The sequence below is a fragment of the Ailuropoda melanoleuca genome, chromosome 1 (genome assembly GCF_002007445.2).
Source record: "Ailuropoda melanoleuca isolate Jingjing chromosome 1, ASM200744v2, whole genome shotgun sequence".
In the NCBI taxonomy this organism is placed as follows: domain Eukaryota; kingdom Metazoa; phylum Chordata; class Mammalia; order Carnivora; family Ursidae; genus Ailuropoda; species Ailuropoda melanoleuca.
This window is the reverse complement of record NC_048218.1, coordinates 112907724-112934630: the sequence shown is the minus strand read 5'-3', so window position 1 is coordinate 112934630 and position 26907 is coordinate 112907724. Positions and strand designations below refer to the sequence as shown.

The following is a 26907-nucleotide window of genomic DNA, read 5'->3' as shown; positions in this document are numbered from 1 at the left end:
TCTATGTTCTTCCTTTCTTCTGAGGATCAAAGTTTTTATCTGATATTATTTCCCTTTAGTCTGAAAAATCTTCTGTTGCATTTGTTGTTGTTATGATCTGCTGACAAAGGACCCTTTCAGTTTTCTTTTACCTACAAATTCTATTTTTTTTTTATTTTTGAAGAATATTTCATTGGTTAGAGAATTTTGGTCTGGTAGGCTACTTTTTCAGCATTGTAAGTTATTTTTTTTCACTCTCTTCTTGCTTCTATTGCTTCTGATAAGAATTCCATTATTTACAAGTTGTTTTTCAGACTTTTTTATTTATTTATTTTAGAGAGAGAGAAAGAATCTTAAGCAGGATCCACACCCAGTGCAGAGCCCAACCCGGGGCTTGATCTCATGACCCTGAGCTCATGACCTGAGCAGAAACCAAGAGTCAAACACTTAATTGACTGAGCTGAGCCTTCCAGGGGACCCTGTAGGTTGTCGTTTTTCCCTATTTAACATGTTGGGTTTTTTCTTTGCTTTCAGTAATTTTTTCTGTATCTTTAGTTCTTAGCAATTTGAGTATAGTGTGCTTTGGCTTGGTCTTGTTTGTATGTGTTCTGTGTGCGATTGGTTTGTGGTTATTGAATCTATGATTTCATGTTTTTCATCAATTTTTTGGAAAATTACAGCTATGATTTTTTCTATTTTTCTTTTTTCTCTCCTACACTATTCTCTACCATTTCCATATTTTCAAACATCCATGTGGTTTAAACTTCTCACAGCAGATGGTTTGTTTCTGAGACAGGGGGTCACCCTCTGTAAGAAAGCCATAGGAGGGTGAGTGTTCTAAGTGAAAGCATAAATCATAGGCTTTTTCCGCCCCAGCTTTGGTAGTTATTTGGCATCTTGTGTGTTGTAGTATCTTGGTCAAAGCATTCACGGGTCTGCCTGGTTTAAAGAAAGGTTCAAACACCATTACTGTATGAGATGAATGCCATAGAATTTGGGGCCTTGTTTTAAAATTATCGTAACAATTATAAAGGGACACTCACACATCAGTTGTTTTAAGATCTTTTTATTTACATTAAAATACTGAGGAGAATTTTAAGTAGATGTACATTTGTAAGAAGGTTATACAGAAGTCCCATGTACATTTTGCCCAGTTTCTCCCAATGGTGACATCTTGCAAACATGCTGATAGAGAACAATATCACAAGTAGGGGTATCAACATGGCTACAATCCACTGCTCTCATTTAGCTTTGGCCAGTTTACTCCTATTCATTTCTGTGTGTTGAGTTCTTATGCAGTTATGTATCCACCACCATAGTCCAGATACAGACAGTTCCAGTCCCACAAGGATCCCTGTGTTACTTTTTATAACCATGCCCACCTCTTTCCTGACTACCTTCCAACCCCCCCGCCCCCTTCCTTAATGCTTGACATTCACTATTTTGCCCTCCGTTTTTGAAGTTTCAATAATCATAAAGAATGTAACCTTTCGGGATTGGCTTTTTTCCCTCAGGATAATTTCCTACGGATTCATCCAAGGTGGTATATGTACCAGTAGTTGGTGCCTTTATATTACTGAGTAGTGTTCCATGGTGGAAGTACCACAGCTCATTTAGCTTTTTATCTGTTGTAGGACATCTGGACTGATCCCAGTTTTTGACTGTCAAAATTAAAGCTTTTGTAAACTTTGGTGTACAAGTTTTCATGTGAAAATAATTTACCATTTTGGCTTACTAATTCTGGGTCATATTATAGTTAATTTTACATTTCCATCAGCAATGTATGAGTGGTCATTTCTCCAAGTTTTTATCAGCATGTGGTATTGTAACTATTGTTTATTTTATCCCCCATGGAAGTTATTTAGTATATTCCATTATGGTTTTAATTTGCATTTCCCTAATTGCTAATGATGTTGGTCATTTTTTGTTATGCTTATTTGCCACCTGCACATCCTTTTGATGAACTATCTGCTGCTCATTTTTTATTGGATTGTTTGCTTTTTCCCTGTTCAGTGAAAAGGGTTCTTCATATATTCTAGATCTAGTGTTTTTCTCATATGTTGTTTGTAAATATTTTCTCCTAGATTTTAGCTTGTCTGTTCTTCCTCTTCACATGGGTTTTTAAGGAAACAAGTTTTTAATATTTATGAAGTCAAGTGTATCCATTTTTCCTTTTATAGGTTGTGCTTTTTTTTGGGTCAAATCTAAGAACTGTTTGTATAGTCCTACATTCTGAAGATTTTCCTCTCTTAAAAAATTTTTACATTTTTTTTCGCATTACAAATATCTGCAATCATTTTGAGTTAGTTTTGCTTTATGTATGAGATTTAGGGCAAGGCTATTTTTGTTGTTATTGTTTTGCCTGTGGATGTCACATTTCTCCAGCATCCTTTGTTAAAAATGCTGTCCTTTCTCCATTGAATAGCTTTCGTTCTTTGTTAAACTGTAGTTGAGAATATTTGTGTGGCTCTATTTCTGGGTTCTTTATCCTTTTCCTTTCTTTGTGTTTATGCCTCTCTCTCCGTACCTCACTATCTTATCTGCTGTGGCCTTAATGATGGGCCGTTATTCATCCCATTGTATTCCTGTCTTAGCAAGATTGTTCTATCTATTTTAGGATCTGTTCATCATTTTAGCAAAAGTCTGTGTGTGTCTACAAAAACCTTTGGGGTGTTGGTAGGGATTATGTTAATCAGTCCTGCATAGGCACACATCGTTTTATTGCGCCTTGCTTTATGGCGCTTCACAGTTACTGCATTTCTTTACAAACTGAAGGTTCCAGAAGTCAGTGGAGGAAGTGACTGCAGATGTGCTGGAAACAGCCAGAGAACTGAAACTAGAAATGGAGCCTGAAGATGGGACTGAATTGCTGGAATCTCAGGATAAAACTTGAATAGATGAGGCGTTGCTTCTAATGGATGAGCAAAGAAAGTGGTTTCTTGAGATGGAATCTCCTCCTGGTGAAAATGCTGTGAAGATTGTTAAAGTGACAACAAAGGGTTTAGAATATTGCAGAAACTTAGCTGATAAAGCAGCAGTGGTGGAGTTTCAGAGGATTGACTCCAACTTTGAAAGAAGTTCTGTGGGTAAATATCAAACAGCATCACATGTTACAGAGAAAGCATTCATGAAAACAAGAGTCAGTTGATGTACCAAAGTTCATTGTTGTCTTATTTTAAGAAATGGCCTTGGCCACACCATCCTTCAGCCACCACCACCCTGATCAGTCAGCAGCCATCAGCACTGAGGCAGACCCTCTACCAGCAAGAGGCTATGGCTTCCTGATAGTTCAGGTGATGGCTAATGTTTCTTAGCAAAACAGTATTTTTAGTTAAGATCTGTACATTGATTTGTTTAGACATACTGCTGCTAGTGCACACTTGATAGACTAGAAGATTGTGTAAATACAATTTTTGTATGCCTGGGGAAACCAGAAAATTCATTGGAGTCGCTTTATTGTGATACTGGCTTTATTATAGTGGTCTTTGGAGCCAAACCCACAGTATCTCTGAGGTATGCCTCTGTATAAATTTGGGAATAGCTTACACTTTTACTATGTTCATTCTTCCAAGCCATGGACATATGTCTCTATATCTTTTTAGGTCTTCCACGATTTTTAATCAACTTTTTTGAAGTTTTTAGCATACATAACATATATGTTTTAACAAGTTCATACTGTGTTTCCTTTCCTATGGAACAACCTTAAGAAATACTGTGTTTTAATTTTGGTTTCTATATGTTCATTGTCAGTGCATGGTAATGCATTTTATCAGCATGTGTTCATCTTGTTTCTGAGGTACTTGCTGAACTTAGATATTAGCTCTAGGAGGTTTTTTTGTACTGTGGAGTGTTTTATATTCCTTGGGATTTTCTTCACTGACAATCATGTCATTTCCTAATTGAGGCAGTTTTATTTTTTCCTTTCCAATCTGTATGTTTTGCCTCTTTACTGATTTTTTGACTTATTGAAGTGGCTAAAGCATTCAGTGCTGCATTTAATATGAGTAGTGAGAGTAGATGTCCTTTCCTTTTTTGAGCTTGTGGAGAAAGCATTCATTCTTTCAACATGAAGTACTATGTCTGCTGTAGGTTTTTTGTAGATTCTTTTTGTAAATAATTCTGAGATAATTCCCCTGTAATCTTATTTTGGTGAGATTTTATTAACAATAAATATTGGATGTTGTCAAAGGCTTTTTCTGAATTAATTATTGAGGTCATAGGATTTTTTTCTTCTTTTACTTGTGGATATGTGGATTACATTGATTGACTCTAGAATAATGAAGCAACCTTGCCTACCTGGAATCAATTGCACATGGTCATGCTGTATAATGTTTTAGACATGGTTGGATTTAGTTTGTTCATATTATATTGAGTTCATGAGAAGTAGTAGTCCATAGTTGTTCTTTGATACAGACTCTGTCTGGTTTTGTTATTTAGGTAATACTAGCTTCACGAAATCAAGTGGGAACTTTTACCTTCTCTTCTGTTTTCCGGAAGAGATTATTTAAATTTGGCATTAATTTTTGAAAAATTTGGTAGAATTTTCTTGGGAAACCTGGAGATTTCTATTAAGGGAGCTTTTTCTTACGTATTTAATTCCTTTAATGATTATAGACTATTCAGATACTTGTTTTTATTGTAGTTGAATTTTTATAGTTGGTGGTGTTTGAAGAATTGGTCCATTTCTAAGTTGTCATATGCTTGAGCATAAAGGCCTATGGAGTTTTCTGTTATTAACTTTCAATGCCTGTTAGTAATACTCTCCACTTCACTGCTGATCCTTCTGTTTGGTCTTCTCTGTTATTTTTGTTGCTCTTGCTATAAGTTTATTAATCTTATTGATCTTTATGAAGAACTGGCATTGTGTGACATTGACTTTATTGTTTTCCCGTTTTCAATTCCATTAAATTTCACTTCCATCTTATTTCCTTTTTGTCTATTTGCTTCATTTTTTGTCTTCTGGTTCTTTTCATATTTTCTTGAGGTAGGGACTTTGGTTATTGTTTTATATTTTTTTCTTACCTCATATAAAGTTTTGTGCTGTAAATTTCCACTTAGCATTGCTTTAGTTGCAACCCACATATTTTCATATGTCATTTATTTTATTTTTCTAGTTTTTATTTAAATTCCAGTTAGTTCACATACAGTGTAACATTAATTTCAGGTGTAGAATTTAGTGATTCAGCACTTCCATGCATCACCTGGTGCTTATCATGACAAGTGCACTCCTGATTCCGCATCACCTGTTTCCCCCATCCCTCACCCTCCCTTTTGGTGACCATCAGTGTGTTCTCTGTAGTGAAGAGTCTGTTTCTTAGCTTGCCCCTGTCTCTCTATTTTTTCATCACTCCTTTGTTTTATTTCTTTTCTTTTTTTTTCTTCCAAGTTTTTTTTTTAATTGTAGTTAGCTAACATACAGTGTCATATTGGTTTCCAGAGTAAAATTTAGTGATACATCATTTACATATAACAGCGAGTGCTCATCATACTACATGCCCTCCTTAATGCCCATCACCTATTTAACCTATCATTTCCACCCCGCTTCACCTCCCACTTCCCTTCCAGCAACCATCAGTTTGTTTCCTATTGTTGAATCTCTTATGATTTGCTTCCCTCTCTGTTTTGTTTCTTAAATGCCACATATGAGTGAAATCATGTGGTATTTGTCTTCTCTGATTGACTTATTTTGCTTAGCATAATATTCTGTAGCTCCATGCATGTTGTTGCATAGGGCAAGATTTCATGCATTTTTATGGATGAATAATATTCTAGTGTATATATATATATACTGCACCTTCTTTATCCATTCATCAGTCGGTGGACATTTGGGTTGTTTCCATAATTTGGCTATTGTTGATAATGCTGCTGTAAACATTGGGGTCCATGCATCCCTTTAAATAAGTATTTTTGTATCCTTTCAGTATTTGCAGATGACATGATAATCTATTTAGGAAACCCAAAAGACTCCACCAAAAAATTGCTGAAACTGATTAAATCCAGTAATGTCAGAAATCTGTTGCATTTCTATACACCAATAATGAAGTAGCAGAAAGAGAAATCAAGGAATCAATCCCATTTCTAATTGCACCCAAAACCATAAGATACCTAGGAATCAAGCTAACTAACCAAAGAGGGAAAAGATCTGTACCCTGAAAACTATAAAACACTGTTGGTGGGAATGTAAGCTGGTATAGCCACTCTGGAAAACAATATGGAGCTTCCTCAAAAACTTGAAGATAGAGCTACCATATGACACAGCCATTGTACTACTGGGTATTTATCCCAAAGATACAAATGCAGTGATATGAAGGGGCACCTGCACCCCAATGTTTATAGCAGCAGTGTCCACAATAACCGAACTATGGAGAGAGTTCAGATGTCCATTGGCAGATGAATGGATAAAGAAGATATGGTGAGTGTGTGCGTGTGTGTGTGTGTATATACATGTGTATATACACACACACACACGCACACACACACGTATACATATAATGGAATATTACTCATCCAAAAAGGATGAAATCTTGCCATTTGCTACGATGTGGATGAACTGGAGGGTATTATGCTAAGTGAGATAAGTCAGTTAGAGAAAGACAATTATTGCGTAGTTTCACTCCTGTGTGGAATTTAAAAAACAAAACAGGATCATAGGGGAAAGAAGGGAAAAATTAAATAAGACGAAGTGAGGGAGGCAAACCATAAGAGACTCTTAACTTAGGAAATAAACTGAGCGTTGCTGGAGGGGAGGTGGGTAGAGGGGGGGTGGAGTAACTGGGTGATGGACATTAAGGAGGGCACATGATGTAATGAATACTGGGTGTTATATGCAGTTGATGAATAACTGAACTGTACATCTGAAACTAATGATACACTATATGTTAATTAATTGAATTTAAATAAGATAAAACAGTGATGAAAGAAATTGAAGATGACATAAATAGAAAAACATTCCATGCTCATTGATTGGAAGAGCAACTATTGTTAAGATCTCTATATTACCCAAAGTAGTCTACACATTAAATGCAATCCCTATCAAAATACCACCAGCATTTTTCACAGAGGAGAAGAAAAAATCCTAAAATTGGTATGGAACTACAAAAGACCCCAAATAGCCAAAGCAAAGAAAAGCAAAGCTGGAGGCATCACGATTCTGGACTTCAAGTTATATTACAAAGATGTAATGATCAAGACCTGTGGTACTGGCATAAAAACAGACACATAGATCAGTGGAACAGAATAGAAAAACCAGAAACGGACCTATGGTCCATGGTCAGTTAATATTCAACAAAGCAGGAAAGAATATCCAGTGGAAAAAAGACAGTCCCTTCAATGAATGGTGTTGGGAAAATTGGACAACAACCTGCAAAAGAAACTGGACCACTTTCTCACATAAAACACAAAAACAAATTCAAAATGGATGAGTGACCTAAATGTGAGACACAAAACCATTAAAACCCCAGAGGAGAACCTCTTTGACATTAGCCATAGCAACTTCTTGCTAGATATGTCTCCTGAGGCAAGGGATATCAAAGCAAAAATAATCTATTGGGATTTTATCAAGATAAAAATCTTCTTCACAGTGAAGAAAACACCAACAAAACTAAAAGGCAACCAACGGAATGGGAGAAGATATTTGAAAATCACATATAAAGGGTTAGTATCCAAAATGTATAAAAATCTTACAAAACTCAACACCCGAAAAACAAATTATCTAGGTAAAAATGGACAGAAGACATGAATAGACATTTTTCCACAAAAGACCAGTAGATGGCGAACAGACACATGAAAAGATGCTCAACATCTTTGTAATCAGCTGATTACAGGGAAATGTAAATACAATGCAAACCAGGGAAATGCAAGTCAAAACTACAATATCACCTCACTTCTGTCAGAATGACCAAAATTAACAACACAGGAATTAACAGGTGTTGGCGAGGATGTGAAGAAAGGGGACCCCTCTTACACTGTTGTTGAGAATGCGAACTGGTGCAGCTGCTCTGAAAAACTCTATGTAATTTCATCAGAAAGTTAAAAATATAACTACTCTATGATCCAGCAATCACACTACTGGGTATTTACCCAAAGAATGTCATTGATTTCAATTCCTTTAAATTTGTTGAGCTTTGTTAGAAGGTCCAGAACAGGTCTATCTTGGTAAGCATTGAGTACTTGAAAAAAAAAGTGTATTGTTTTTGTTGGGTGGCTTTTTTGTGTGTAGGTTATTGCATCCTGTTGGGTGATAACATTGTTTACATCATTTTATAGTCTTTCTTATTTCTTATGTTATAGTTTCACCAGTTGTGGGTAGGGCATGTTAACTCCCCATTTCCTTCTTCTCAGGTCCTGGCAGCCACCATTCAACTTTTTGTTTCTTTGAGTTTGACTCTTCTACATACCTCATATAAGTGGAATCATATAGTAATTGTCTTTTTTTAATTGTCTTATTTCACTTGGCATAATGTCTTTAAGTTTCATCCATATTGTACCATGTCTTAGAATTTTTTTCCTTTTAAAGGCTGTACATAAATGCCAAATTTTGTTATCCATTCATCCATTGATAGACACTATGAGTTACTTTCACCTTTTGGCTCTTGTGAATAATGTGTCTATAAACATGAGCATTTATGGAATGTTCTGCATATCTGTTAAGTCCATATGGTATATAGTGTTGTTCAAGTCTGCTGGTTCCTTATTGATTTTATGTCTAAATGTTCTATCCATTATTCAAATTGGAGTATTAAAGTGTCCTAGTATTCTTATATTGAAGTCATTTTTTTCTTCAGTTCTATATTTGCTTTATATGTTTATATACTCTTCATTTGATGCAGATATAGTTATTATTATTATACCATTCTGTTGAATTGACTCTTTAATCATTATATAATGACTTTCTTTGTTTTTTATGACAGGTTTTTTTTTTTTTTTTTTTTTTTTTTTTTTTTTTTTTTTTTTTTTTTTTTTTACTATGTTAAGGTGATTTTTTCCAGATGTAAGTACAGCATCTTGCTCTCTGGTTTTTATCTGAAGATCTTTTTTCATGCTACACTTTCAGGCTATGAGTTTCCTTAAATCTAAAGTCACTTTCTTGTACACGGCATAGAGTTGGGTCTTGTTTTATCCATTAAACCACCCTGTGTTTTTGAGTAATTTTGTTTAAAGTAATTATTATTACATAAGGGCTTACTCTTTCCAGTTTGTTAATTGTTTGTTGTCTGCTGTGTAGTTCATTGCTCTCTTTCCCTGGTGCTGTCTTCTTTTGCTTTTTGATGATTTTTTTGTATTGATATGCTTTGATTCCTTTCTTTAGCTGTTTCCTTTGTGGTTATCATGAAGCTTATATGTAATTCTTACATTTATAACAGTCTTATTTTAAGTAGATAACTGCATATGAAAAAATCTACATTTTTATATCCCCCCACACACTTTATTATTGATGTCACAATTCACACTTTTATATTGTGCATCCATTAACAGATTTTGTAGTTACATGTATTGTATGTCTTTAACGTGTTTTTTTTTAAAGATTTTATTTATTTATTTGACAGAGATAGAGACAGCCAGTGAGAGAGGGAACATAAGCAGGGGGAGTGGGAGAGGAAAAAGCAGTCTCCCAGCGGAGGAGCCTGATGTGGGGCTTGATCCCAGAACGCCGGGATCACGCCCTGAGCCGAAGGCAGACGCTTAACGACTGGGCCACCCAGGCGCCCCATTTAACGTTTATGCTAGCTTTAATTATTGATTTCTGTGTCACCCTTATAGTGTTACATTATTTTGTATTTGCACATATATTTACATTTACCAGTGAGAGTTATACTTCCATTATTTTCACGATTTATTTATTTTAGAGAAAGCGTGACTTGGTGAGAATGAGGTGGGGAGAGGGCAGAGAGGGAGAGATAATTTTTAAGCACACTCTGAGCTGAGCACGGAGCCCTATGCGGGGCTTGATCCCATGAGACTGAGATCACAACCTGAGCCGAAACCGAGTCGGATGCTTAACTGTCTGCACCACCCAGGCATCCATATACTTTCATTTTTTTTAAATGTTGCTATTTAGCATCCTTTTATTTTATCTTGATGAACTCTCTTTAAGACTTCTTGTAAGGCCGTGTTCTCATAGATGTTGGAACTTCTGGTGGTATCAAACTCCTTCAGTTTTTGTTTGCAGGGGAAAGTTCTCAGCTCTCCTTCATTTTGTCTTTTTTGGTTTTTTGGTTTTTTGTTTTCATCTCCTTCATTTTTAAAGGACAGTTTTGATGGGTATAGTATTCTTGGTTGGTAGTTTCTTTTTCTTTCTGCACTTTAAGTGTATTATTACACATTTTTCTGGCCTGCAAGTTTTCTACTGAGAAATCTACTGATAGTATTTTAAGTCAGGTGGGTACCCTTTGTTTGATTGGTTGCTTTTCTCTAGCTGCTTTCATAATTCAGTCTTTGTGAATTTTGACAAGTTAGTTATAATGTTTCTTGGTGTCCTTGGCAGTCCCTTTTGTGTAGCTCATTTGGGATTCTTTAAGCTTCATGAATCTGGATGTCTGTTTCTTTTCCCAAGTTTAGGAAGTTCTTTGGTATTATTTCTTTAAATTAGCTTTCTATTTCTTTGTGCTTCTCTTACTCATGGGACCTCCATAATGCATGTGTTGACTTAGTTGATGTCAATAAGTCCTGCAGGCTTTCTTCACTCTTTTTTTCTTTTCTCTTTTCTGATTGGATAATTCCAAATGACCTTTCTTTGAGTTCACAGATTCTTTTTTCTGCCTGATTGAGTCTGTATTTGAAGCTCTCTACTAAACTTTTCAGTTCAATCGTTACATTCTTCATACCAGAGTTTCTGTTTGGTCCTTTTTTATTTTTTATGGTTTTTATCTCTTTGTAGGACTTTACATTTTGTAAATACATGAGTATTGTTTTCATGGTTTTGTTGATTATCTTTGTTTTCTTGTAGCTTATGGAGCTTCTTTAGGATTATTTTGAATTCTTTGTTAAGCAATTCGTAGATCTTTATATCCTTATAGTCTGCTTTTGGAGCTTTGTTCGTTTTTTTTCTGGTGTCGTATTTCCCTGATTTCTTTGATCCTGGTAGCCTTGGTTGGTGTCTGCACATTTAAAGAAATTGTCGCTTCTTCCAGTCGCTATGCTCTTGCTTTAGGAGGGAGTGACCAGAGTAGAGATTTTGTGGGGTGGGGTGGGGAGTCTGTTAAACCTTTTCTGTGGATGGACTTGCTTAATTCCTCTAGCTGTTTCCTGGGTGGAGAAATGTCTTAGAATTGTATTCTTTCTCTCAGTCGCATAGAGCCATGCTGGGTGCTGAGAACCACAACAAGTGTTAAGAGCAACTCATTCCTTTTCCCTAGGGCAGTGCCCTGAAATGCCAGGGCTTTGTGTGTCAGCTCCATGTCTCTCTCTCTTCTAAAGGAGATATTTAATAATTTTGCTCCTTCTGTGTAGCATGTAGAGTCATGCGAGGTACCCTAAGGGTCACCTTTCTCTTTTCCCTAAAACAGTGCACTTAGATTTTGAACCAGTGGCTACAAGCACCATTTTTCTCCCACTTGAAAGCAAACCATTGTATAGGAATATACAGAGGAGTTTTTGCTTTCCCCATCCCTCCACTACATCTTCCCTTTCCAGCCCCTTTCCTTCCCCAGCTAGATAGAGAAACTTTCTTGTTGTTTTTCCTTTTGTGGCTGATTTTTTTTTCTTGGTTCATTGTTTTATTCAGAGTCTTTTTTTTTAAACAGATTTAAGGCTTTTCCCCCTTATTTCTATAGGCTGGTAAATTAGAACATTCTGGAATACTTGGATTAGTGTGAAATGAATCAGGAATTTAGCTGTGATTACGTTTGTAGTTTTCTTATCACTTTTAACCTCTCTTTCTTTCTGTCTCTTCCTATCTTCCTTCCTTTCTTTTCTCATTCCCTCTCATTGTTGAAATATAGCAGCACAAGGTCTTTGTCATCTAAGTGAGGTGATTTGTAGCAGGAGGATATTTCAGGATACCTACTATACCATATGGTTGGAAATGGAAATCTTTTCCTGTATTTTTAAATGTCATTTTTGTACTCCCACTGCGTGTGGCTTGCTTTTTTCAATTAGAAATATGCTACTTTGAAATTTTTAAATATAACTGTTTAAATCTCTAATAATTTCAAAATACAAGTTATACTTTGCCTTTAGTTGTTCTTCTTAAAAGCCTGGTTTTTCTAGTGCAAGTTTCAATTCTTGTGGAACAACCACCACTGCAGTGACATTGCTGAGTGAAGAGTAGGGTCTTTTGTCTTTTGCTTCAGGATTGAAGTAATCCCCACAGTGCAAAGTTAAATTTTTCTGTTCTAAAGTGCTGGGATTCAGTATGTATCTCTGGAATGGATTCCAGCTTTCATAGAATTTAAACTGTTATATAAGCTTTTATTTTCTTCCTCTTGCCTTTGGTTCTGATTTGGAACTGAGCTTTATCTCATAGTTCTGTGCCTAGTTCACTGGCATGTTTATATAGTGTCCATGTTACAGTGTTCCCACCGTGAGAAGGACAGTTTTGTGTTTCTGTTCAATCATTTTTTATAGTTCTCCTGTGGGACCTTCTATTATAAGATATGATATCCTTTCTTTCATTTGCTTCCTGAGCGCCGGTATCACAGATCTTTTCTATGCAAACTCGACAGTTCTTCCCATTTCATACAGGACACCTTTAAGCTTCTGTCTCCTTTGTTTCTTAATTCCATCCCTATTTGATGACCATAGTTATTTTCCACAGGGATTTCCAAATATAGGTGCTAACTAAAGATTTCTAGAGGACTCTAATTTACAGGTGTAATATCTGTAACACCTGGTAGATATTAACTCTCCCCTTGTGGATAGTGGAGCTCCAGTTGGGCTGTGGTCTTGTATAATGAATATGTGTTGCCTGTTGTAGAAATCCCATAATGTTAAGTAGTTATTGCCTTCTAAGCTTGCTGGACGAATGTAGAACAATTATTAAAGCCTTTCCAGTCACCGTTATTCACTACCTAACTTGACATGGTCAGTGGAGCAGATTATGGTATTTCAAATAAGCTATTCAGCTTCTCTCCTACAGAATTCATATATTTTACAGGCTGCTCATTGTTGAAATAGTAATGGCTTCTTGTTCCAGTCCTCTGATTAATGACCAGTCACTGTAGAACATATTCCTTCCATAGATGCTTAATCATTCTTTGAAGTTTTCTGGGGGGTGGTGAAGGGAGGAGTAGCATAGGCTAGGAACTCTAATGTTTATTCAATCAGATTAATTGTTTATATTTTAGACCAGATAATTAATTTATGGAGGGTTTCTATAAATATGATTTGTTCTTATATCATTGAAATTGGTTGAAAATGTTTTACATTAAAATCCATAATCCTTACCCAACTCAGAGAATTTGTCAGTTTCACCGTTTGGTACAAATAATTAACCCCATGTCAACCATAAACATACTAAATATAAAAAATTTAATGCATCAGCAATTTTTTGCCTTCTTTTTATTTTTGTCAAAGAAGAGATCTATCTTAATTCTTTTTAGAGGGAAAATAAGAAACAGGAGTCTGATTTATATGAATTTTGTTCCTATCGGGTTTTCCCATATCTAGCATCGTTGATTTTTTTTTTTTTTGGAAGTGGTATTAGGAAGCTGAGTGATTACGATTGTGTCTTCTGAAACTTTTAATTATGGCCTGACATTTAAATATGATTAATTAGATAGCAGATTTATATCAAATTAATTCTTAAGTACTTTCTTAGTCAAAATTTATGTGTTTGACCAAATAAATAGCAACAAATTTACCAAGATTTATCAAAAGCAAAAACAAACTATTTAAACTATATAAAGTTGGTGAGTAATTGACCAATAGAATAAGAGTTGTACCTTTACTTCAAATGCAATATACTGAAAAATATTTGTACTTATAATTTACTCATAATTTTCATGCAAGGAATGTAATTTGGAAGACATTTGAAGAAATCAGTAAGTTGGAGTACACTTTCAGTGGCAACAGATCAGCACAAGTCCATTCATTCATGCCCCTGACTGCATTAGAAGTTAGAACAGTATAATTGAAGAAAACTAACTGGCTTGTAGAGGGTTTGAACTTGTGGCCCTATCTCAGGCTTTAACACTGAAAATCATAAGCCTTTGGTTAATTTTAGGAGTCAAGCCAGAATAATTATTACAAGTTGAAAGGTAATTAGTTACAGGTTAGAATGATGTCTTAATTATTTTATAAATTTAATTTTTGGAGCACAGAGCTGGAAATTTTAACATTTCCTATATTTCCTCTTGTTTTTAAACTTATTTTTTCTTTGTGGAAAGAGTGGAAGGTATTCCTTTTTAAGGGATATGTTTTTAAAGTTACTTAAAGTACACGTTTTTAAGCACATTAATTGTTGGAGTACATTTCTTAGAGTATGTTTAATTTCAAAGAGCTATTTTGATTTTTCTCATATGCCCATCCATATATTAGTCAAAATCCGAAGGGACCAAAATGTTGGTCTGAATGGTTTCTTTGTGTTGTATTTGAAGTACATTTGGAAATTTGATGTGACATTTTTAAATTTTTACATGTGTTATTTATATCCATTGAATACAAGAATAAGTAAGGACCTCAAAAATTTGTTTTCACTGCTTCTAAGTACATAAGCACCCTTATTTGTTCTACAGTTAAATTTATTTCTGATAATAATTTTCTCATATTATATTTCAATTTTAGGCCAGAAATCTTATAGAGAGATTTTTTAATCAACAAGTAGAAGTTCTAGGCAGACGTGCAGAGCCATTGCCTGAAATATACTATATTGAAGGTACTCTACAAATGGTTTGGATTAATCGCTGCTTTCCAGGGTATGGAATGAATACCCTGAAACATCCAAAATGTCCTGAATGCTGTGGTATGTAATGAACTATAATTTCATGGTTTATATGTATGAAAACTCACTCTTTTTCATGATGCCTAAGTGAATGCCTATTCTTTATTTTTAGTATCATTTAGATATATCTCTAGCTTATTTGAAGCCAGTGTTTGAAAAGACTGTGTGAATCTGAAGATCTAAAAGGAAGAAAGCTGGCTTAATTTTGGCCTTTTTATATTACGGTAAAGGGGTTGTAGTGTTAGGCAGTCCTCTGGGAGGAAATGCAAAGAATAGTGTGAGTCAGTTAGAGCTATTTACCCTAAAAGGAGCCGAATGAGGTATTGTTTAGAATCAGTTGTTGATGAGTTTACATTTGTTTAGTCTAAACTGGGTATATTTTCACCTTTTTTAAAAAATTAAGTGTATGAATTGTTTTATTACCAGTTGTTTTTGATCCTAGCTCAAGGGGTCTGAGCACTCCCTGGCTTTCATCCATCTTTTCCTTATTATGGAAGAGAGTTCTACAGAGGCTGTTTAGGATGAGTTAATTCATGGATTCAGTGTCTTTGGATTTCTATTTTCAAAAATTAAATGAGGAAAATAATCTTCAGTTTCATCTTATTTTGTTTTTCTGTTATGTTCAGTTAGCCACTGTATAGTACATCATTAGTTTTTGATGTAGTGTTCAGTGATTCATTAGTTTCATACAGTGCTCATCACAACAGGTGCCCTCCTTAATACCCATCAGCTGGCTACCCCATCCCCCCGGCCCCTCGCCTCTGAATCTTCTGTTTTAAAAGGCTTTCTAATATCAACATCAATAAATTAGCACCATTGTCATTCAATCTTCTCTGATTGTTCTTTTCCCCTCTCTTTCTACAATCTTAAATTAGATCAAAATCCTTTTCATAATAATAGAGCACGAAATATTCTTTTGCTTTGCTTTATTTAATTGGCTAGATTTTACTTTTAGGTTTTTTTTCTCTGATTTAATTTTTGTTAAAGTATATGAAATTTGACAAAAATGCACTTGAAAACTTAGGAAATATGACACAGATGTAACAAACAAAACACTTACATATGCCAACTTTGTAACTATTTTGATGACCTGTGATTATGTATATCACTTCAGAGCACAGATAATGATGAAGAAAGCGTGGAAAACCAAACAGTGAAACCAGAACCTGGTAGTTTAGCTGTCTATTAGATGAATTTATATTTTCACTTAATAAAGACCTAAGATAAACTAAAAAGTTTAAATGTTTATATCTTAATTCCAAGAATTTTGAAATAGTTAAGCATAGCTCTTTCAAGAGAAATAATAGGGCTCAAATCTCTGAGAAGCACAAAAATTTTAGTACTGAATTTTTTTCATTTATAAAATTTTGGATAATAATACAGTTATTGGGTTCTCTCATTTTACCATGTAATTGTAACATTCAGTTTGTTATGTGTTGTACTGTTTGATGAAGTTATTAAGCAGTTATTTTACTCCTGACAACAGACCCCATGGGGAGTATGTAATGAAATTTACAAATCTCAAAAATATTTTCTGCCTACTATTTTGCTCCCCAGAAATATGGCTTCTGCTCATAGAGTTTAGAAACAGGGGAGATGGATCCATGGAACAGTTAGGCAACAAGAGGTCTGCTAAGCCGCAGGGACGACAGTGAGAAGGAGATGATATTAAAGAAACTGAGTTACAGATGACGTGGGTCACAGGGGGTGTGGGTGAGATACCGCCTTTGAGGTGATGTTGGACTTGAGGTAGGACTTTGAAGATGCAGGGGTACCAGTTACTGTCCAAGCTAGGGCCTGAAGGAGCATCAGGTTTCTGGGAAAGTTTTGCATAACCTGGGCTAGAAGAATACTATTAGAAGAGCTGTAGGCTTAGCGGGGCTTAGAGAGCAACTTTAATGTGGCAGCAGGAGTCACATCTTTGAGTAGAGGACAGAAATAAATTTATTTTTTTATTTTTATGGGATCATTATCATTGCTCAGTATAATTATTAACTAAAGATTTGCTAAATTTCATCTCATGCCATCATACAGTAAATATTTTAATTTAGAATTACCTTTGTGCTGTTATTGGCTGTTAGACGAACGAAGCGAGACTGAGCTCACTTTTTGAACAGAAATCAGTAAGTCTAATATGACCATCATATACAGTGGTTTTTGTCTATATTACACAAGGCCATCACTCCGAAATTTTTAGAGAGCACATACTACTCAAAAAGACAAATCATTCTTTGAATTGGAAAGCAATATAGAATATAATGCAAGTTACAGGACAAAATTAACATATTAAATGAACTTCATTTGAGTATAAAATGGAATACAAGAAAGAAGCAAATAAGACATAGGAGGTACTTTGTAAAACCACTTATTTCCAAAATGAAGACACCAGGAGTTTATGTTTAACAAAGGAGATTGATTGAGACCTGAATGTTCATTATAGGAGAGAAGGTTATTTACTTTCTCCGCTGTCAGTGAAGTGAGGAGTGGGGGTTTTCTTCGCTTTTGGATGTCTTATTTTCTCATGCAGTTTTACTTGTAGATGACAGATAAAGATTTCTTGCTTATAAACTAATGGAGACTTAACATTTCTACCTGTGTTCTTCCTCATTTCTAATTTGCTTAGCATTTTAAATTAATTTTCACTGTAAAATACCTCTCTAATTTCACATTTAGCATCGCTTATTATATGCATGATTTTGTCAATCATTTTGGCACTGAAAAAGAAGGTTCTAATGAAATTATGAATTATAGATGTCTCATAATTTCATAACTTATATCATAAAGATAATACAAAACCAAAGACCAGCTGGAATATTATATTGTTTTCTGATAGATTTTTTATAAAACACAGATTCTGAAATAGGATTTCCTGGTAATATCTGTAGTTTCCATTATTTCTGTAAAACTTTGTATATCTTGTTTTTATCTTCATTTTATTTTTAACACCTCAAAAAAACACCTGTGTGTTAAATAACATTTTTTACATAATATCCCACTTCACCTTCTTTTTCTTCTCTTTAAATTATGGCCGTGGTTTTAAAACTCTGATGTGTACCAACATTACCCAGAAATTTTTTCCAAAAATAAATCAAGGTATGGGAAGCAGACATCTACATCCGTCACAAGCGTTCTAGGTGATTCTGATACACGTGGAAGTTAGAGATTCCTGAGTGTTAGCGTGGGCATGGCAATAGCTGGTAAAATGCTTGCCTGTTAATGTTGGTGTGGTAATACCTCAGGGAAGTGCTTGAATAGTAGCACCGGTAAGGCAGTACCTAGATAATTTTACTTCTACTGGGGAAACCTTATTTTTCATGGATTGTTGAGGATCGAATGTATAGTTCAGTAATATTTTATGCAATATTGTTAATTTCTATTGCTTTCTTTATACATAAGATTTGCTCTTGTACATTCAAACTTTTGGGAATCCCAGGAAGACTCAAGCAAGGAGCTCTTTGATAGTGATATAGTGTCTGTGCAAGTGGTCAGAAATAATTAGGTTACAGGTTAGAGTATTTAAACATCTTGAGATGATTTTATTAATAAAGTGATTTCATTAATAAAGTCCTTGTGTATCTTTGTACTTTTAATTATGCAGTAAAAGTGAATTGTTTAATAGATATAGTTGTTTTTAATAAGATCTTTTAGACTCTGAAATTTATTCTGCTCAGACGTGCAAACCCTCAACCTTTGTTTTGATTTTAAATCCAGAAACCAAGAAAAATAATGATTAAAAAAAAGCTGATATTGACAAAACACAATTGAAGGCCAGAAGTGTCACCATATCCACAGAGGGCATTACATGATGATAAAAGGATAAATCTATGAAAGAAGATATAATAATATTATATTGCTACATTTGTGAATACTTAATAAATAACAGAGGTTTTAATTATGTAAAACAAATATTGTCAGAGAGGGAATACTGGAATGCCAAACCATATAGAAAAACAATGAACTTGGACCCAGTCAAAAAAATCACCTCCGATGTGTTATAGACATAAATACATAAAGAAAAACTGTAAATATTTTAGAATATAATGTGGGAAAATATCATGTCTTTAGGATCAAAAAAATGATTTCCCAAGAAAAGCACAAAAATCACTAACTTTAATAAAAATGACTGATAATTTTTTCTACTAAATTAAGTACTTCTGTTTATCAAGACAGTGCAGAGAGAGAAAAGGTAATCCACAGAATGAGAAAATTATTTGTAGTGGATATAACCAACAAAAGACTAGTACTCAGAACATATAAATAAAGAACCTATAAAAAATTTTTTTTAAAAAAAGCCAAAACAATTTTTGAAAATGGGAAAAGATTTGAACAAGTGTACTTCACAAATGAGTAATTCCAAATGATCAATGGATATGTGAAAATATGTTCAGATTTTTTGTAATCAGAGAAATGTAAATTAAAACAGAATGAGATCCTACTGCACAACTATGAGATTGGCGGAAAGTAAACAGTCATGACCGACTAGGTGTTGAAAAGGATGCAGAGCCCCCAGGGAGCAGCCACACCCTGCCTGCCTGAGTGCAGATCTAGCCACTTGGGAACACAGCTTGGCGGTGCAGTGAATGTGCTGAGCACACACTGTGTCACTAGCGTTCAACTCTTAGGGAAATTTCCTAATAGCCCCAAACCAGAGACAACCCAAATGTCCATTAATGGTAAAACGTATGAAGACACAGTGATCTGTTCATGCAATGGAATGCTTGTCAGGAATGACAGTGAATGAGTGGGGATTACAATCATATGGATACATTTTATAAACATAGCTCCCTGGGAAGAAGCCAACCACTGCAGAATCCACATAATTTAGGCATAGTTAACTTCTGTTAGAGAGATTTATTCATGAGTGCTAACACTATAATGCAAACCAAGGAAATGAGTACCACACAACAGAAGAGTGTTGGCTTCTGGAGGGATGGAAGGGAGTGTGATTGGAGGGGGCACAGGAGAAATTTTGGGGCGATGCCAGTTTTCCATGTTACGACCTACACTGTTTCTAGACAGGTTTCTATGCAAATATTCATCATACTGTACATTTGTGTCTTTTTTTTGTTTCCATGGGTTATATTTCATAATAAAATGTGAAAATATTAAATTTTCCCCTAAAGCTTGAACACCATTGTTAAAGGCACTGTGAAGAAAAACATTTACAAGGGTTTTTTTTTCTCTAATAATTCAAACTTATCATTTCTATGTAGTGTCACTTGATCTTTGTCTTCATAAATTTATAATTTTAATAAAGCTATCAGTAATGGTTCAGTGGGAATAATGAAATTATTATGACTTATTTTCTGTTAACCATTAAGTTATAAACATAGTTCTGTATTACTCTGCTGTCTTCATACTAGTTTTATTTATTTAAAACAACTAACAATAAAAATTATGTTTCAGCATTTTATGATGACCTTTAGGTTATTTCCTGTTTTTACTGCTATATTAAAGGTGATTTACAATTAATTTAATCAGCTTTTATTTTTTGAATTATTTGCTTATGTAAATTTACAGAAATGTGAGTACTGTTTTTTAAAAGTGACCATTTTGACTTGGATAGTTTTTGGTATGTTATTTTATTTCAGATTAAAATGTTCACCCTATCTTAACCACTCTCACAATGGAAGTGTAATTATAGACTTGTTGGAACTTCTTTTATTGGACTCTGAGCATCACTTCCCAAACAGTAAAAAGCAGACTTTTAGGGCCAAGTAAAGTAAGGCCTGTGTCACTCATGTCACTGCCCACTGTGGGGGCTCACACTCTCCCACTCAAGTCTTGAGAACTAGACAACATTCCACGTGGTTTTCCTCCCTTTACCTTCCTTTCTTTCTCCCTCACTGCCCCCCTAGAGTTAAATTCTCTTTTGGGTCTTTCTCCCAAATTTATTTCCTCATCTCTATTCCTGTTATAATTATCTACTTTGAATTCCATTTTCTATGTGTGCCTGGAACAATTAATGTTCTCCTCCTAACTGCTATCCCTCTTCTCTTCTTCAGTCTGCGTCTTACATTGCTTTCAGTTGTACTTCTAAATTCCACATGTAATCCCTTCATTTCTTCTCTTCAGAACCTTCAATAATAAAACCCTGGCTTCATAGCATAACTTGCTGTACCCTCGATGAGCCAATCCCTCCTTACCTTTCAGCAACTGATAAATACCTTTATTACAATAATGGCATCATTTTATGTTTTATCCAACCAGAAATGTGTTAGAATCCAGAAATAGATATGGTACTTATTACTAAGTGTAAGGCCCTAGGAATACATTGATAAATGACCTAAAAAGTTGCTTCTCTGATATTCAAATTTCTCAGGTCAAACAACTCATAAACAGAGATGTGAATAAAATCATTGCATATGGTGATAGGCACAGTAAAAAACATTCAACAGGGTGATGTGATATACTCTGTCAGGTCCAAACAGAAAACAGGCCTACTCACTAGTATTCTGAATAGCATTTAATGAAAGTGCCATTGTTAGAGGTTTGGGCAGAGTGAAGGGGGCCAAAAAGGTATGTTGAGGCACCTAGGACTGCAACACCTTGAAGCATTTTTCATCCCTAGGCTTGAAGGATGAAGACAAGGAAGGAAGATGCAAGCTTATAAAGGCTGGTACTGGAGAGATGGACTGCCTGGTGCAGGCTGTGGGCATGTGACGAGGCAGTCACTCTAGAGAACCTGCAGCGAGCAAGAGGGAAACAGATGCCCTGCCCTGCAGTCCTAATGGAGCCTCTCTTTGGCCAGACACAAAGGGAAGGGACCTGCGTGATGGAGTCTGTTGATGTCAGTTCTAAGAGACCTAGAACAGGGCAAGAAGGGTAGGAAATGCACCAGGCTGTGGGTTCAAATGGGACTGACCATCGGGGAGGGTAAGTAGGGTTTGAACAGAGGACTGAAAGCCTACATTACTTGGATTTCAAGGAAGACTTCACTCAAAAAGTGACTCTTGAGTTGAGGCCGGTGTGATAAGAAGCCGGTCATGCAGAAATCTGTGAACTGAGTTTTCCTGGTAGAGAGAAAACACATACGAAGGACAGATTTAGCATGGCAAGCTTAATAACTCAGTACTGGCCATGGCCATAGAGAACGTGGATAGATTTAGCATATTTAAGAGGAACAAAAAAAAAAAATCATGGATTGTAAAAGCTTGAGGAGGATGGGAGGAATGAAGTGTGACTCTTAGTTTAAGCATGAGTGGGTGGTCTAACAGATCTCTCAGTTGGATTTTTTTGTATTATGTAAAGTTGCAGTCTGATTTTATTTCATATAGAATGCCCAATTTCTCAGGCCCATTCATTGAAAAGTTCATGCTTTACTCAGTGCTCCCTTGTATTTGTATAGGTAGATATGTTTCTGAGCACTTTCTTGTTTCATTACAATACTGATCTATCTCTTCACCAATTAGTGTAACTTCATGAGTTTTGACCTCTGATAAGGCAAGGCCTTGCGCATTATGAGGCCATTGCCTCTCCGTTTAAATTTTTCAGTTAGTTTGTCAAGTTCTACAAAGATGGCTATTGGATTTCGATTGTGACTTCACTGAATCTATACATCTATTTGGGAGAATGGCCACACTACCAATATTGTATCTTCCGATTAATTAACGTGTTCGTGTGTGTGTGCTCATGGTATGTGTTTGTGCATCTTCATTTAAAAATCTTCCTTTATAATCTTTATTTAACTGTGTCCCAATTATAATTGTTCTCAGAGGTCTTACAAATATTTTACTTCTGTTTATATCTAGCTGCTTGATAGTTTTAGAACTTTTTATTTTGACACAATAGTAGACTTCAGAAAAGTTAGAAAACTATGCAAAGCTTTCCAGGCTATCTTTCACCAAACTTATTGCTATACACTGAATCCCCCAAAATTCATAGGCTGAAACCTAATCCCCAGTGTGGTATTTGGTGGTGGGGCTTCTGGGAATTGATTTTGTAGATGGTGCCAGGTGAGGGTCCAGTGTTACTCACTTGCATGTGGATATTCAGTTTCCCAGAATCATTTGTTAAGAAGACTATACTTTACCATGGAATGGTCTTGGCTTTCTTGTTAAAACGTCAGTTGACCATGTTTGATTCTGGGATTTCTCTTCTGGTCCATTGGTCTGTGTGTCTGTGTTTATGCCACACTGTTTTGATAACTGTAGTTTTGTAATAAGGTTTTTTTGTTTGTTTGTTTTTGTTTTTTTAAAGAGAGAGAGCAGGGGAGGAGCTAAAAGAGAGAATCCCAAGCAGGCTCCACACCCAGTGCAGAGCCTAGTGTGGAGCCCAACACAGGGCTCCATCCCACAAATCTGAGATCATGACCTGAACCTAAAGCAAGAGTCAGACACTTAACCAAATGAGCCATCCAGATGCCCCAACTTTGTAATAAGTTTTTAAATCTGGAAGTGTGATGCCTCCAATTTCTTCTTTCTTTTTCGAGATTTTCTAATTACTTGATACTTGAGTTTCTATATGGTTTTAGGATGGTATTGTTTTGTTTTGTTTAGTTCTGGAAAAAAAAACACACAATTGGGATTTTGTCTGGTAGGGATTGCAATGAATCTATAGATTGCTTAGAGCAGTATTAGAATTTTTACCTTAATGATACTAACTTATCTAGTCCAGTAATACAGATGTCGTCTTCTTTCTTTCAGCAATGTTGTGTCAGTGTACAGGGCTTCTACCTCCTTGCTTCAATTTATTTCTGAGCATTTTTTTATTTTTGATGCTATTGTAAATGATTTTTAAAATTTCCCCTTGAATTGTTCATTGCTAATTTTAGAAATGCGACTATTTGAGTGTATTGACTTAACATGGTGCAACTTTGCTGAATTTGTTTATTAGATTCATAGGGGTTTTTTTTTAGAGTCATAAGATCGTATCTATGAACAGAAATAATTTTATTCTTCACTTTCAATTGGATTTCTTTTATTTCTTTTTCTTACCGGATTACTGTGTCTAAAACTTCCAGTATGGTGAGTATAAATGGCAAATGTGGACGTCTGTGTTGATTTTGGTCTTGTGTCTTTCATTCTTGAATATGATGTTAGCCATGAGTCTTTCATGTGTGGCCTTCAACATGTTAGGAACTTTTCTTCCACTCATAGTTGATTATTTTTGTCATGAATGAGTGTTGACATTGGGAAAATATTTTTTCTGTATCTGTTGAAATGAGCACATGTTGGGTTTTTTTCCCTCCCTTTATTCTGTTACTTTGGTGTAGTACATTGATCAAGTTTTCATATGTTGAATCATTCTTGCATTCTGGGAATAAAATCCACTTGGTCATGGTGTATAGTCCTTTAATATGTTGCTGAATTTAGTTCCTTGTATTTTGTTGAGAATTTTTGCATCCATACTCATAAGGGATATTGGACTGTATTTTTCTTTTTGTGTCTTTGTCTGGCTTTGATATCAGGGTAATGCTAGCCTTATAGAAGTAGGAGGTTTTCCCTCACCTGCAAACTTTGGATGAGTTTGAAAAAAGAATTTGTGTTACTTCTTGTTTAAACTTTGGTAGAATTCACCAGTGAAGCCATATGATCCTGGACCATTCCTTATGGGCAGGTTTTTGATTACTGATCCAGTATCTTACCAGTTATAGATCTATTCAGATTTTTTATTTCTTTATGTGTCATTTTTAATGGTTTATGTGTTTCTAGAAATTTGCCCATATCATCTAGGTTATTCAGTTTGTTGGTGTACAATTATTCATAATATAATTTATATAATGTGTAAAATCAGTAGTAATATTCCTACATTTACTGATATTGTGATTTTAGTATTTTGAGTCTTCTTTCATTTAATCTTAGTCTACCTGAAATGGTCAATTTTGTGGATCTTTTCAAAAGAACCAACTGTGGGTTTTGTTGATTTTTCTCTATTGTATATATTATATGTGGTATGTATATAATATATATATTAACTTCACCTTTAAGCTTTATTATTTCCTTCATTCTGCTGGCTTTGTGCTCAGTTTGTTCCACTTTCCCTAGTTCCTTAAGCTAATTTATTAATTTGAGATATTGCTTCTTTTTTGTTGTATGTGTTAGAGGTTTTAAATAACACTCTTAGCACGTATTTTCCTGCATCCCATAAGTTTTGGTATATTGTGTTTTCATTTTTCTTTGTCTCATGGTATTTATTTCCTTTGTGTTTATTAATTGATACCTTATTTATTAATATATTGTTTGATTTCCAAGTATTTGTGAATTTTCCAGTGTTCTTAATTTACTAGGTTTATTCTGTTGGGATCAGAAAAGATACTTCGTTGATTTCAGGCTTTTAAGTATTAAGACTTCTTTGTCAACCAGCATATGGTCTGTCCTGGAAAATGTGCCATGTGCATTTGATAAAAATGTGTATTTAGCTTTCTGGTGCAGGCTTCTGTGTATGTCTCTTAAGCCCTGTTGGTTTGTAGTTTTGTTCAAAACCTGTATCGATCTTTTGTTTGGTTGTTACTGTTAAAAGTACGGTTTTTGGGGCTCCTTGGGTGGCTCAGTCGGTAAAGCATCTGCCTTCGGGCTCAGGTCATGATCCCAGGGTCCTCAGATTGAGCCCCACGTCGGGCTCCCTGCTCAGCGGGAAGCCTGCTTCTCCCTCTGCCTGCTGCTTCCCCTGCTTGTACTCTCTCTCCCTTTCCCTCTCTCTCTGTCAAGTAAATAAATAAAATGTTAAAAAAAAAGTGGGATTTTCAAGTCACTATTTTGTATAACTCTTTTTCCCTTCAATTCTATCATTTTGCTTTATCTATTTTGGGACTCTCTTGTTAGGTGTGGCTCATATACGTTTATAATTATTGTGTCTTCATGATGAACTGAATTGTCCTTCATTGATACGTAATGTTCCATCGTTTTATTTTGTAACAGTTTTTGTCTGAAAGTCTATTTTGCCTGATATTAGGATATCCACCCCAACTTTCTTTTGGTTATTATTTGCACATTGTAACTTTTTCTCTTTTTTCACTTTCAGCCTGTCTGCCTCTTAGGTCCCTTTGGGTCTTTCATGGATAACATGTAGTCAACAGCATTTTTTATTATCCGCTCTGTCAGTATCTAACTTTTGATTAAAGAGGTTAATCTGCTTACATTTAAAGTTATTACTTATAAGGAAGGACTTCAGTTTTTTTTAATATTTGTTTTCTGTATTTCTTAAAACTTTTTTGTTCCTTATCTCTTCCATTCATACCTTCTTTTTTCTGTTTATTTGATTCATTTTAGTGACACTTGTTGATTCCCTTATTTCCTTTGTATGTATAGCAGAGCTATTTTCTCTGTGGTTGCAATGGGGATGACATATGACAACCTAACTTTATAACAGTCTAATTTTAACTGATATCAACTTAAATGTATTCAAATATAAAAGCTCTACACCCCCTTTAAATTGTGTCCCAAATTGTATCTTTAGTATTGTGTGGCCCAAAACAGAGATTATAATTATTTCTATGCGTTTGTCTCCTACATCCTTTGGAAAATGATTTCTACCAGCAGGACTCCCTTTAACATTTCTTTTAGGGCAGGTGTAGTGGTAATAAACTCCCTCAGCTTTTCTTCATCTGGGAACAGCTTAATCTCTCCCTCATTTTTGAAGGGCATTATTACTAGCTATAGCATTTTCAGGTGACATTTTTTTTCTTTCAGCTCTTTAAGTATATCATGCCACTTTCTTCTGGCTTACAAGATTTCTGCTGAGAGGTTAGGTGATAGTTGTATGTAGGATCTTGTGTGCATGATGAGATGGGGCGCCTGGCGGGCTTAGTCAGTTAAAGTGTGTGCCTTCAGCTCAGGTCATGATCTCAGCGTCCTGGGATTGAGTCCCGCATCGGGCTCCCTGCTCAGTGGAGAGCCTGCTTCTTCCTCTCCCCCTGCTCGTTCTTTCTCTCTTACTCTCTCGCTCTCTCAAATAAATAAAATCTTAAAAAAAAAAAGAATATGTGTTTTTCCCTCATTGGGTAGCATGTTCTTCTGTAAATATCAAATAGGTCAGTTTGGTTGTTGATGTTATTTGAATTTCCTATATCCTTACTGATTTTCAGTCTATTTTTATTAATAATAAAAGAA

At 35.1% G+C, this 26907-nt stretch overlaps 1 protein-coding gene across 5 annotated transcripts in view; it reads left to right on the top strand.

The window, feature by feature from the left end:
• ZPBP (zona pellucida binding protein) overlaps positions 1 to 26907 on the top strand; it is a 108511-nt gene that overhangs the window by 56573 nt on the left and 25031 nt on the right. For 3 of the 5 annotated variants that reach the window (XM_034665367.1, XM_011222937.3, XM_034665359.1), the window contains one exon: positions 14701 to 14878. The exons of 1 other annotated variant lie outside the window; for it this stretch is intronic. In XM_034665367.1, coding sequence (XP_034521258.1) covers positions 14701 to 14878 — 178 coding nt within the window. The remainder of the gene's footprint in view (positions 1 to 14700; positions 14879 to 26907) is intronic. One more of the 5 variants, XM_034665371.1, reaches the window with a different exon arrangement.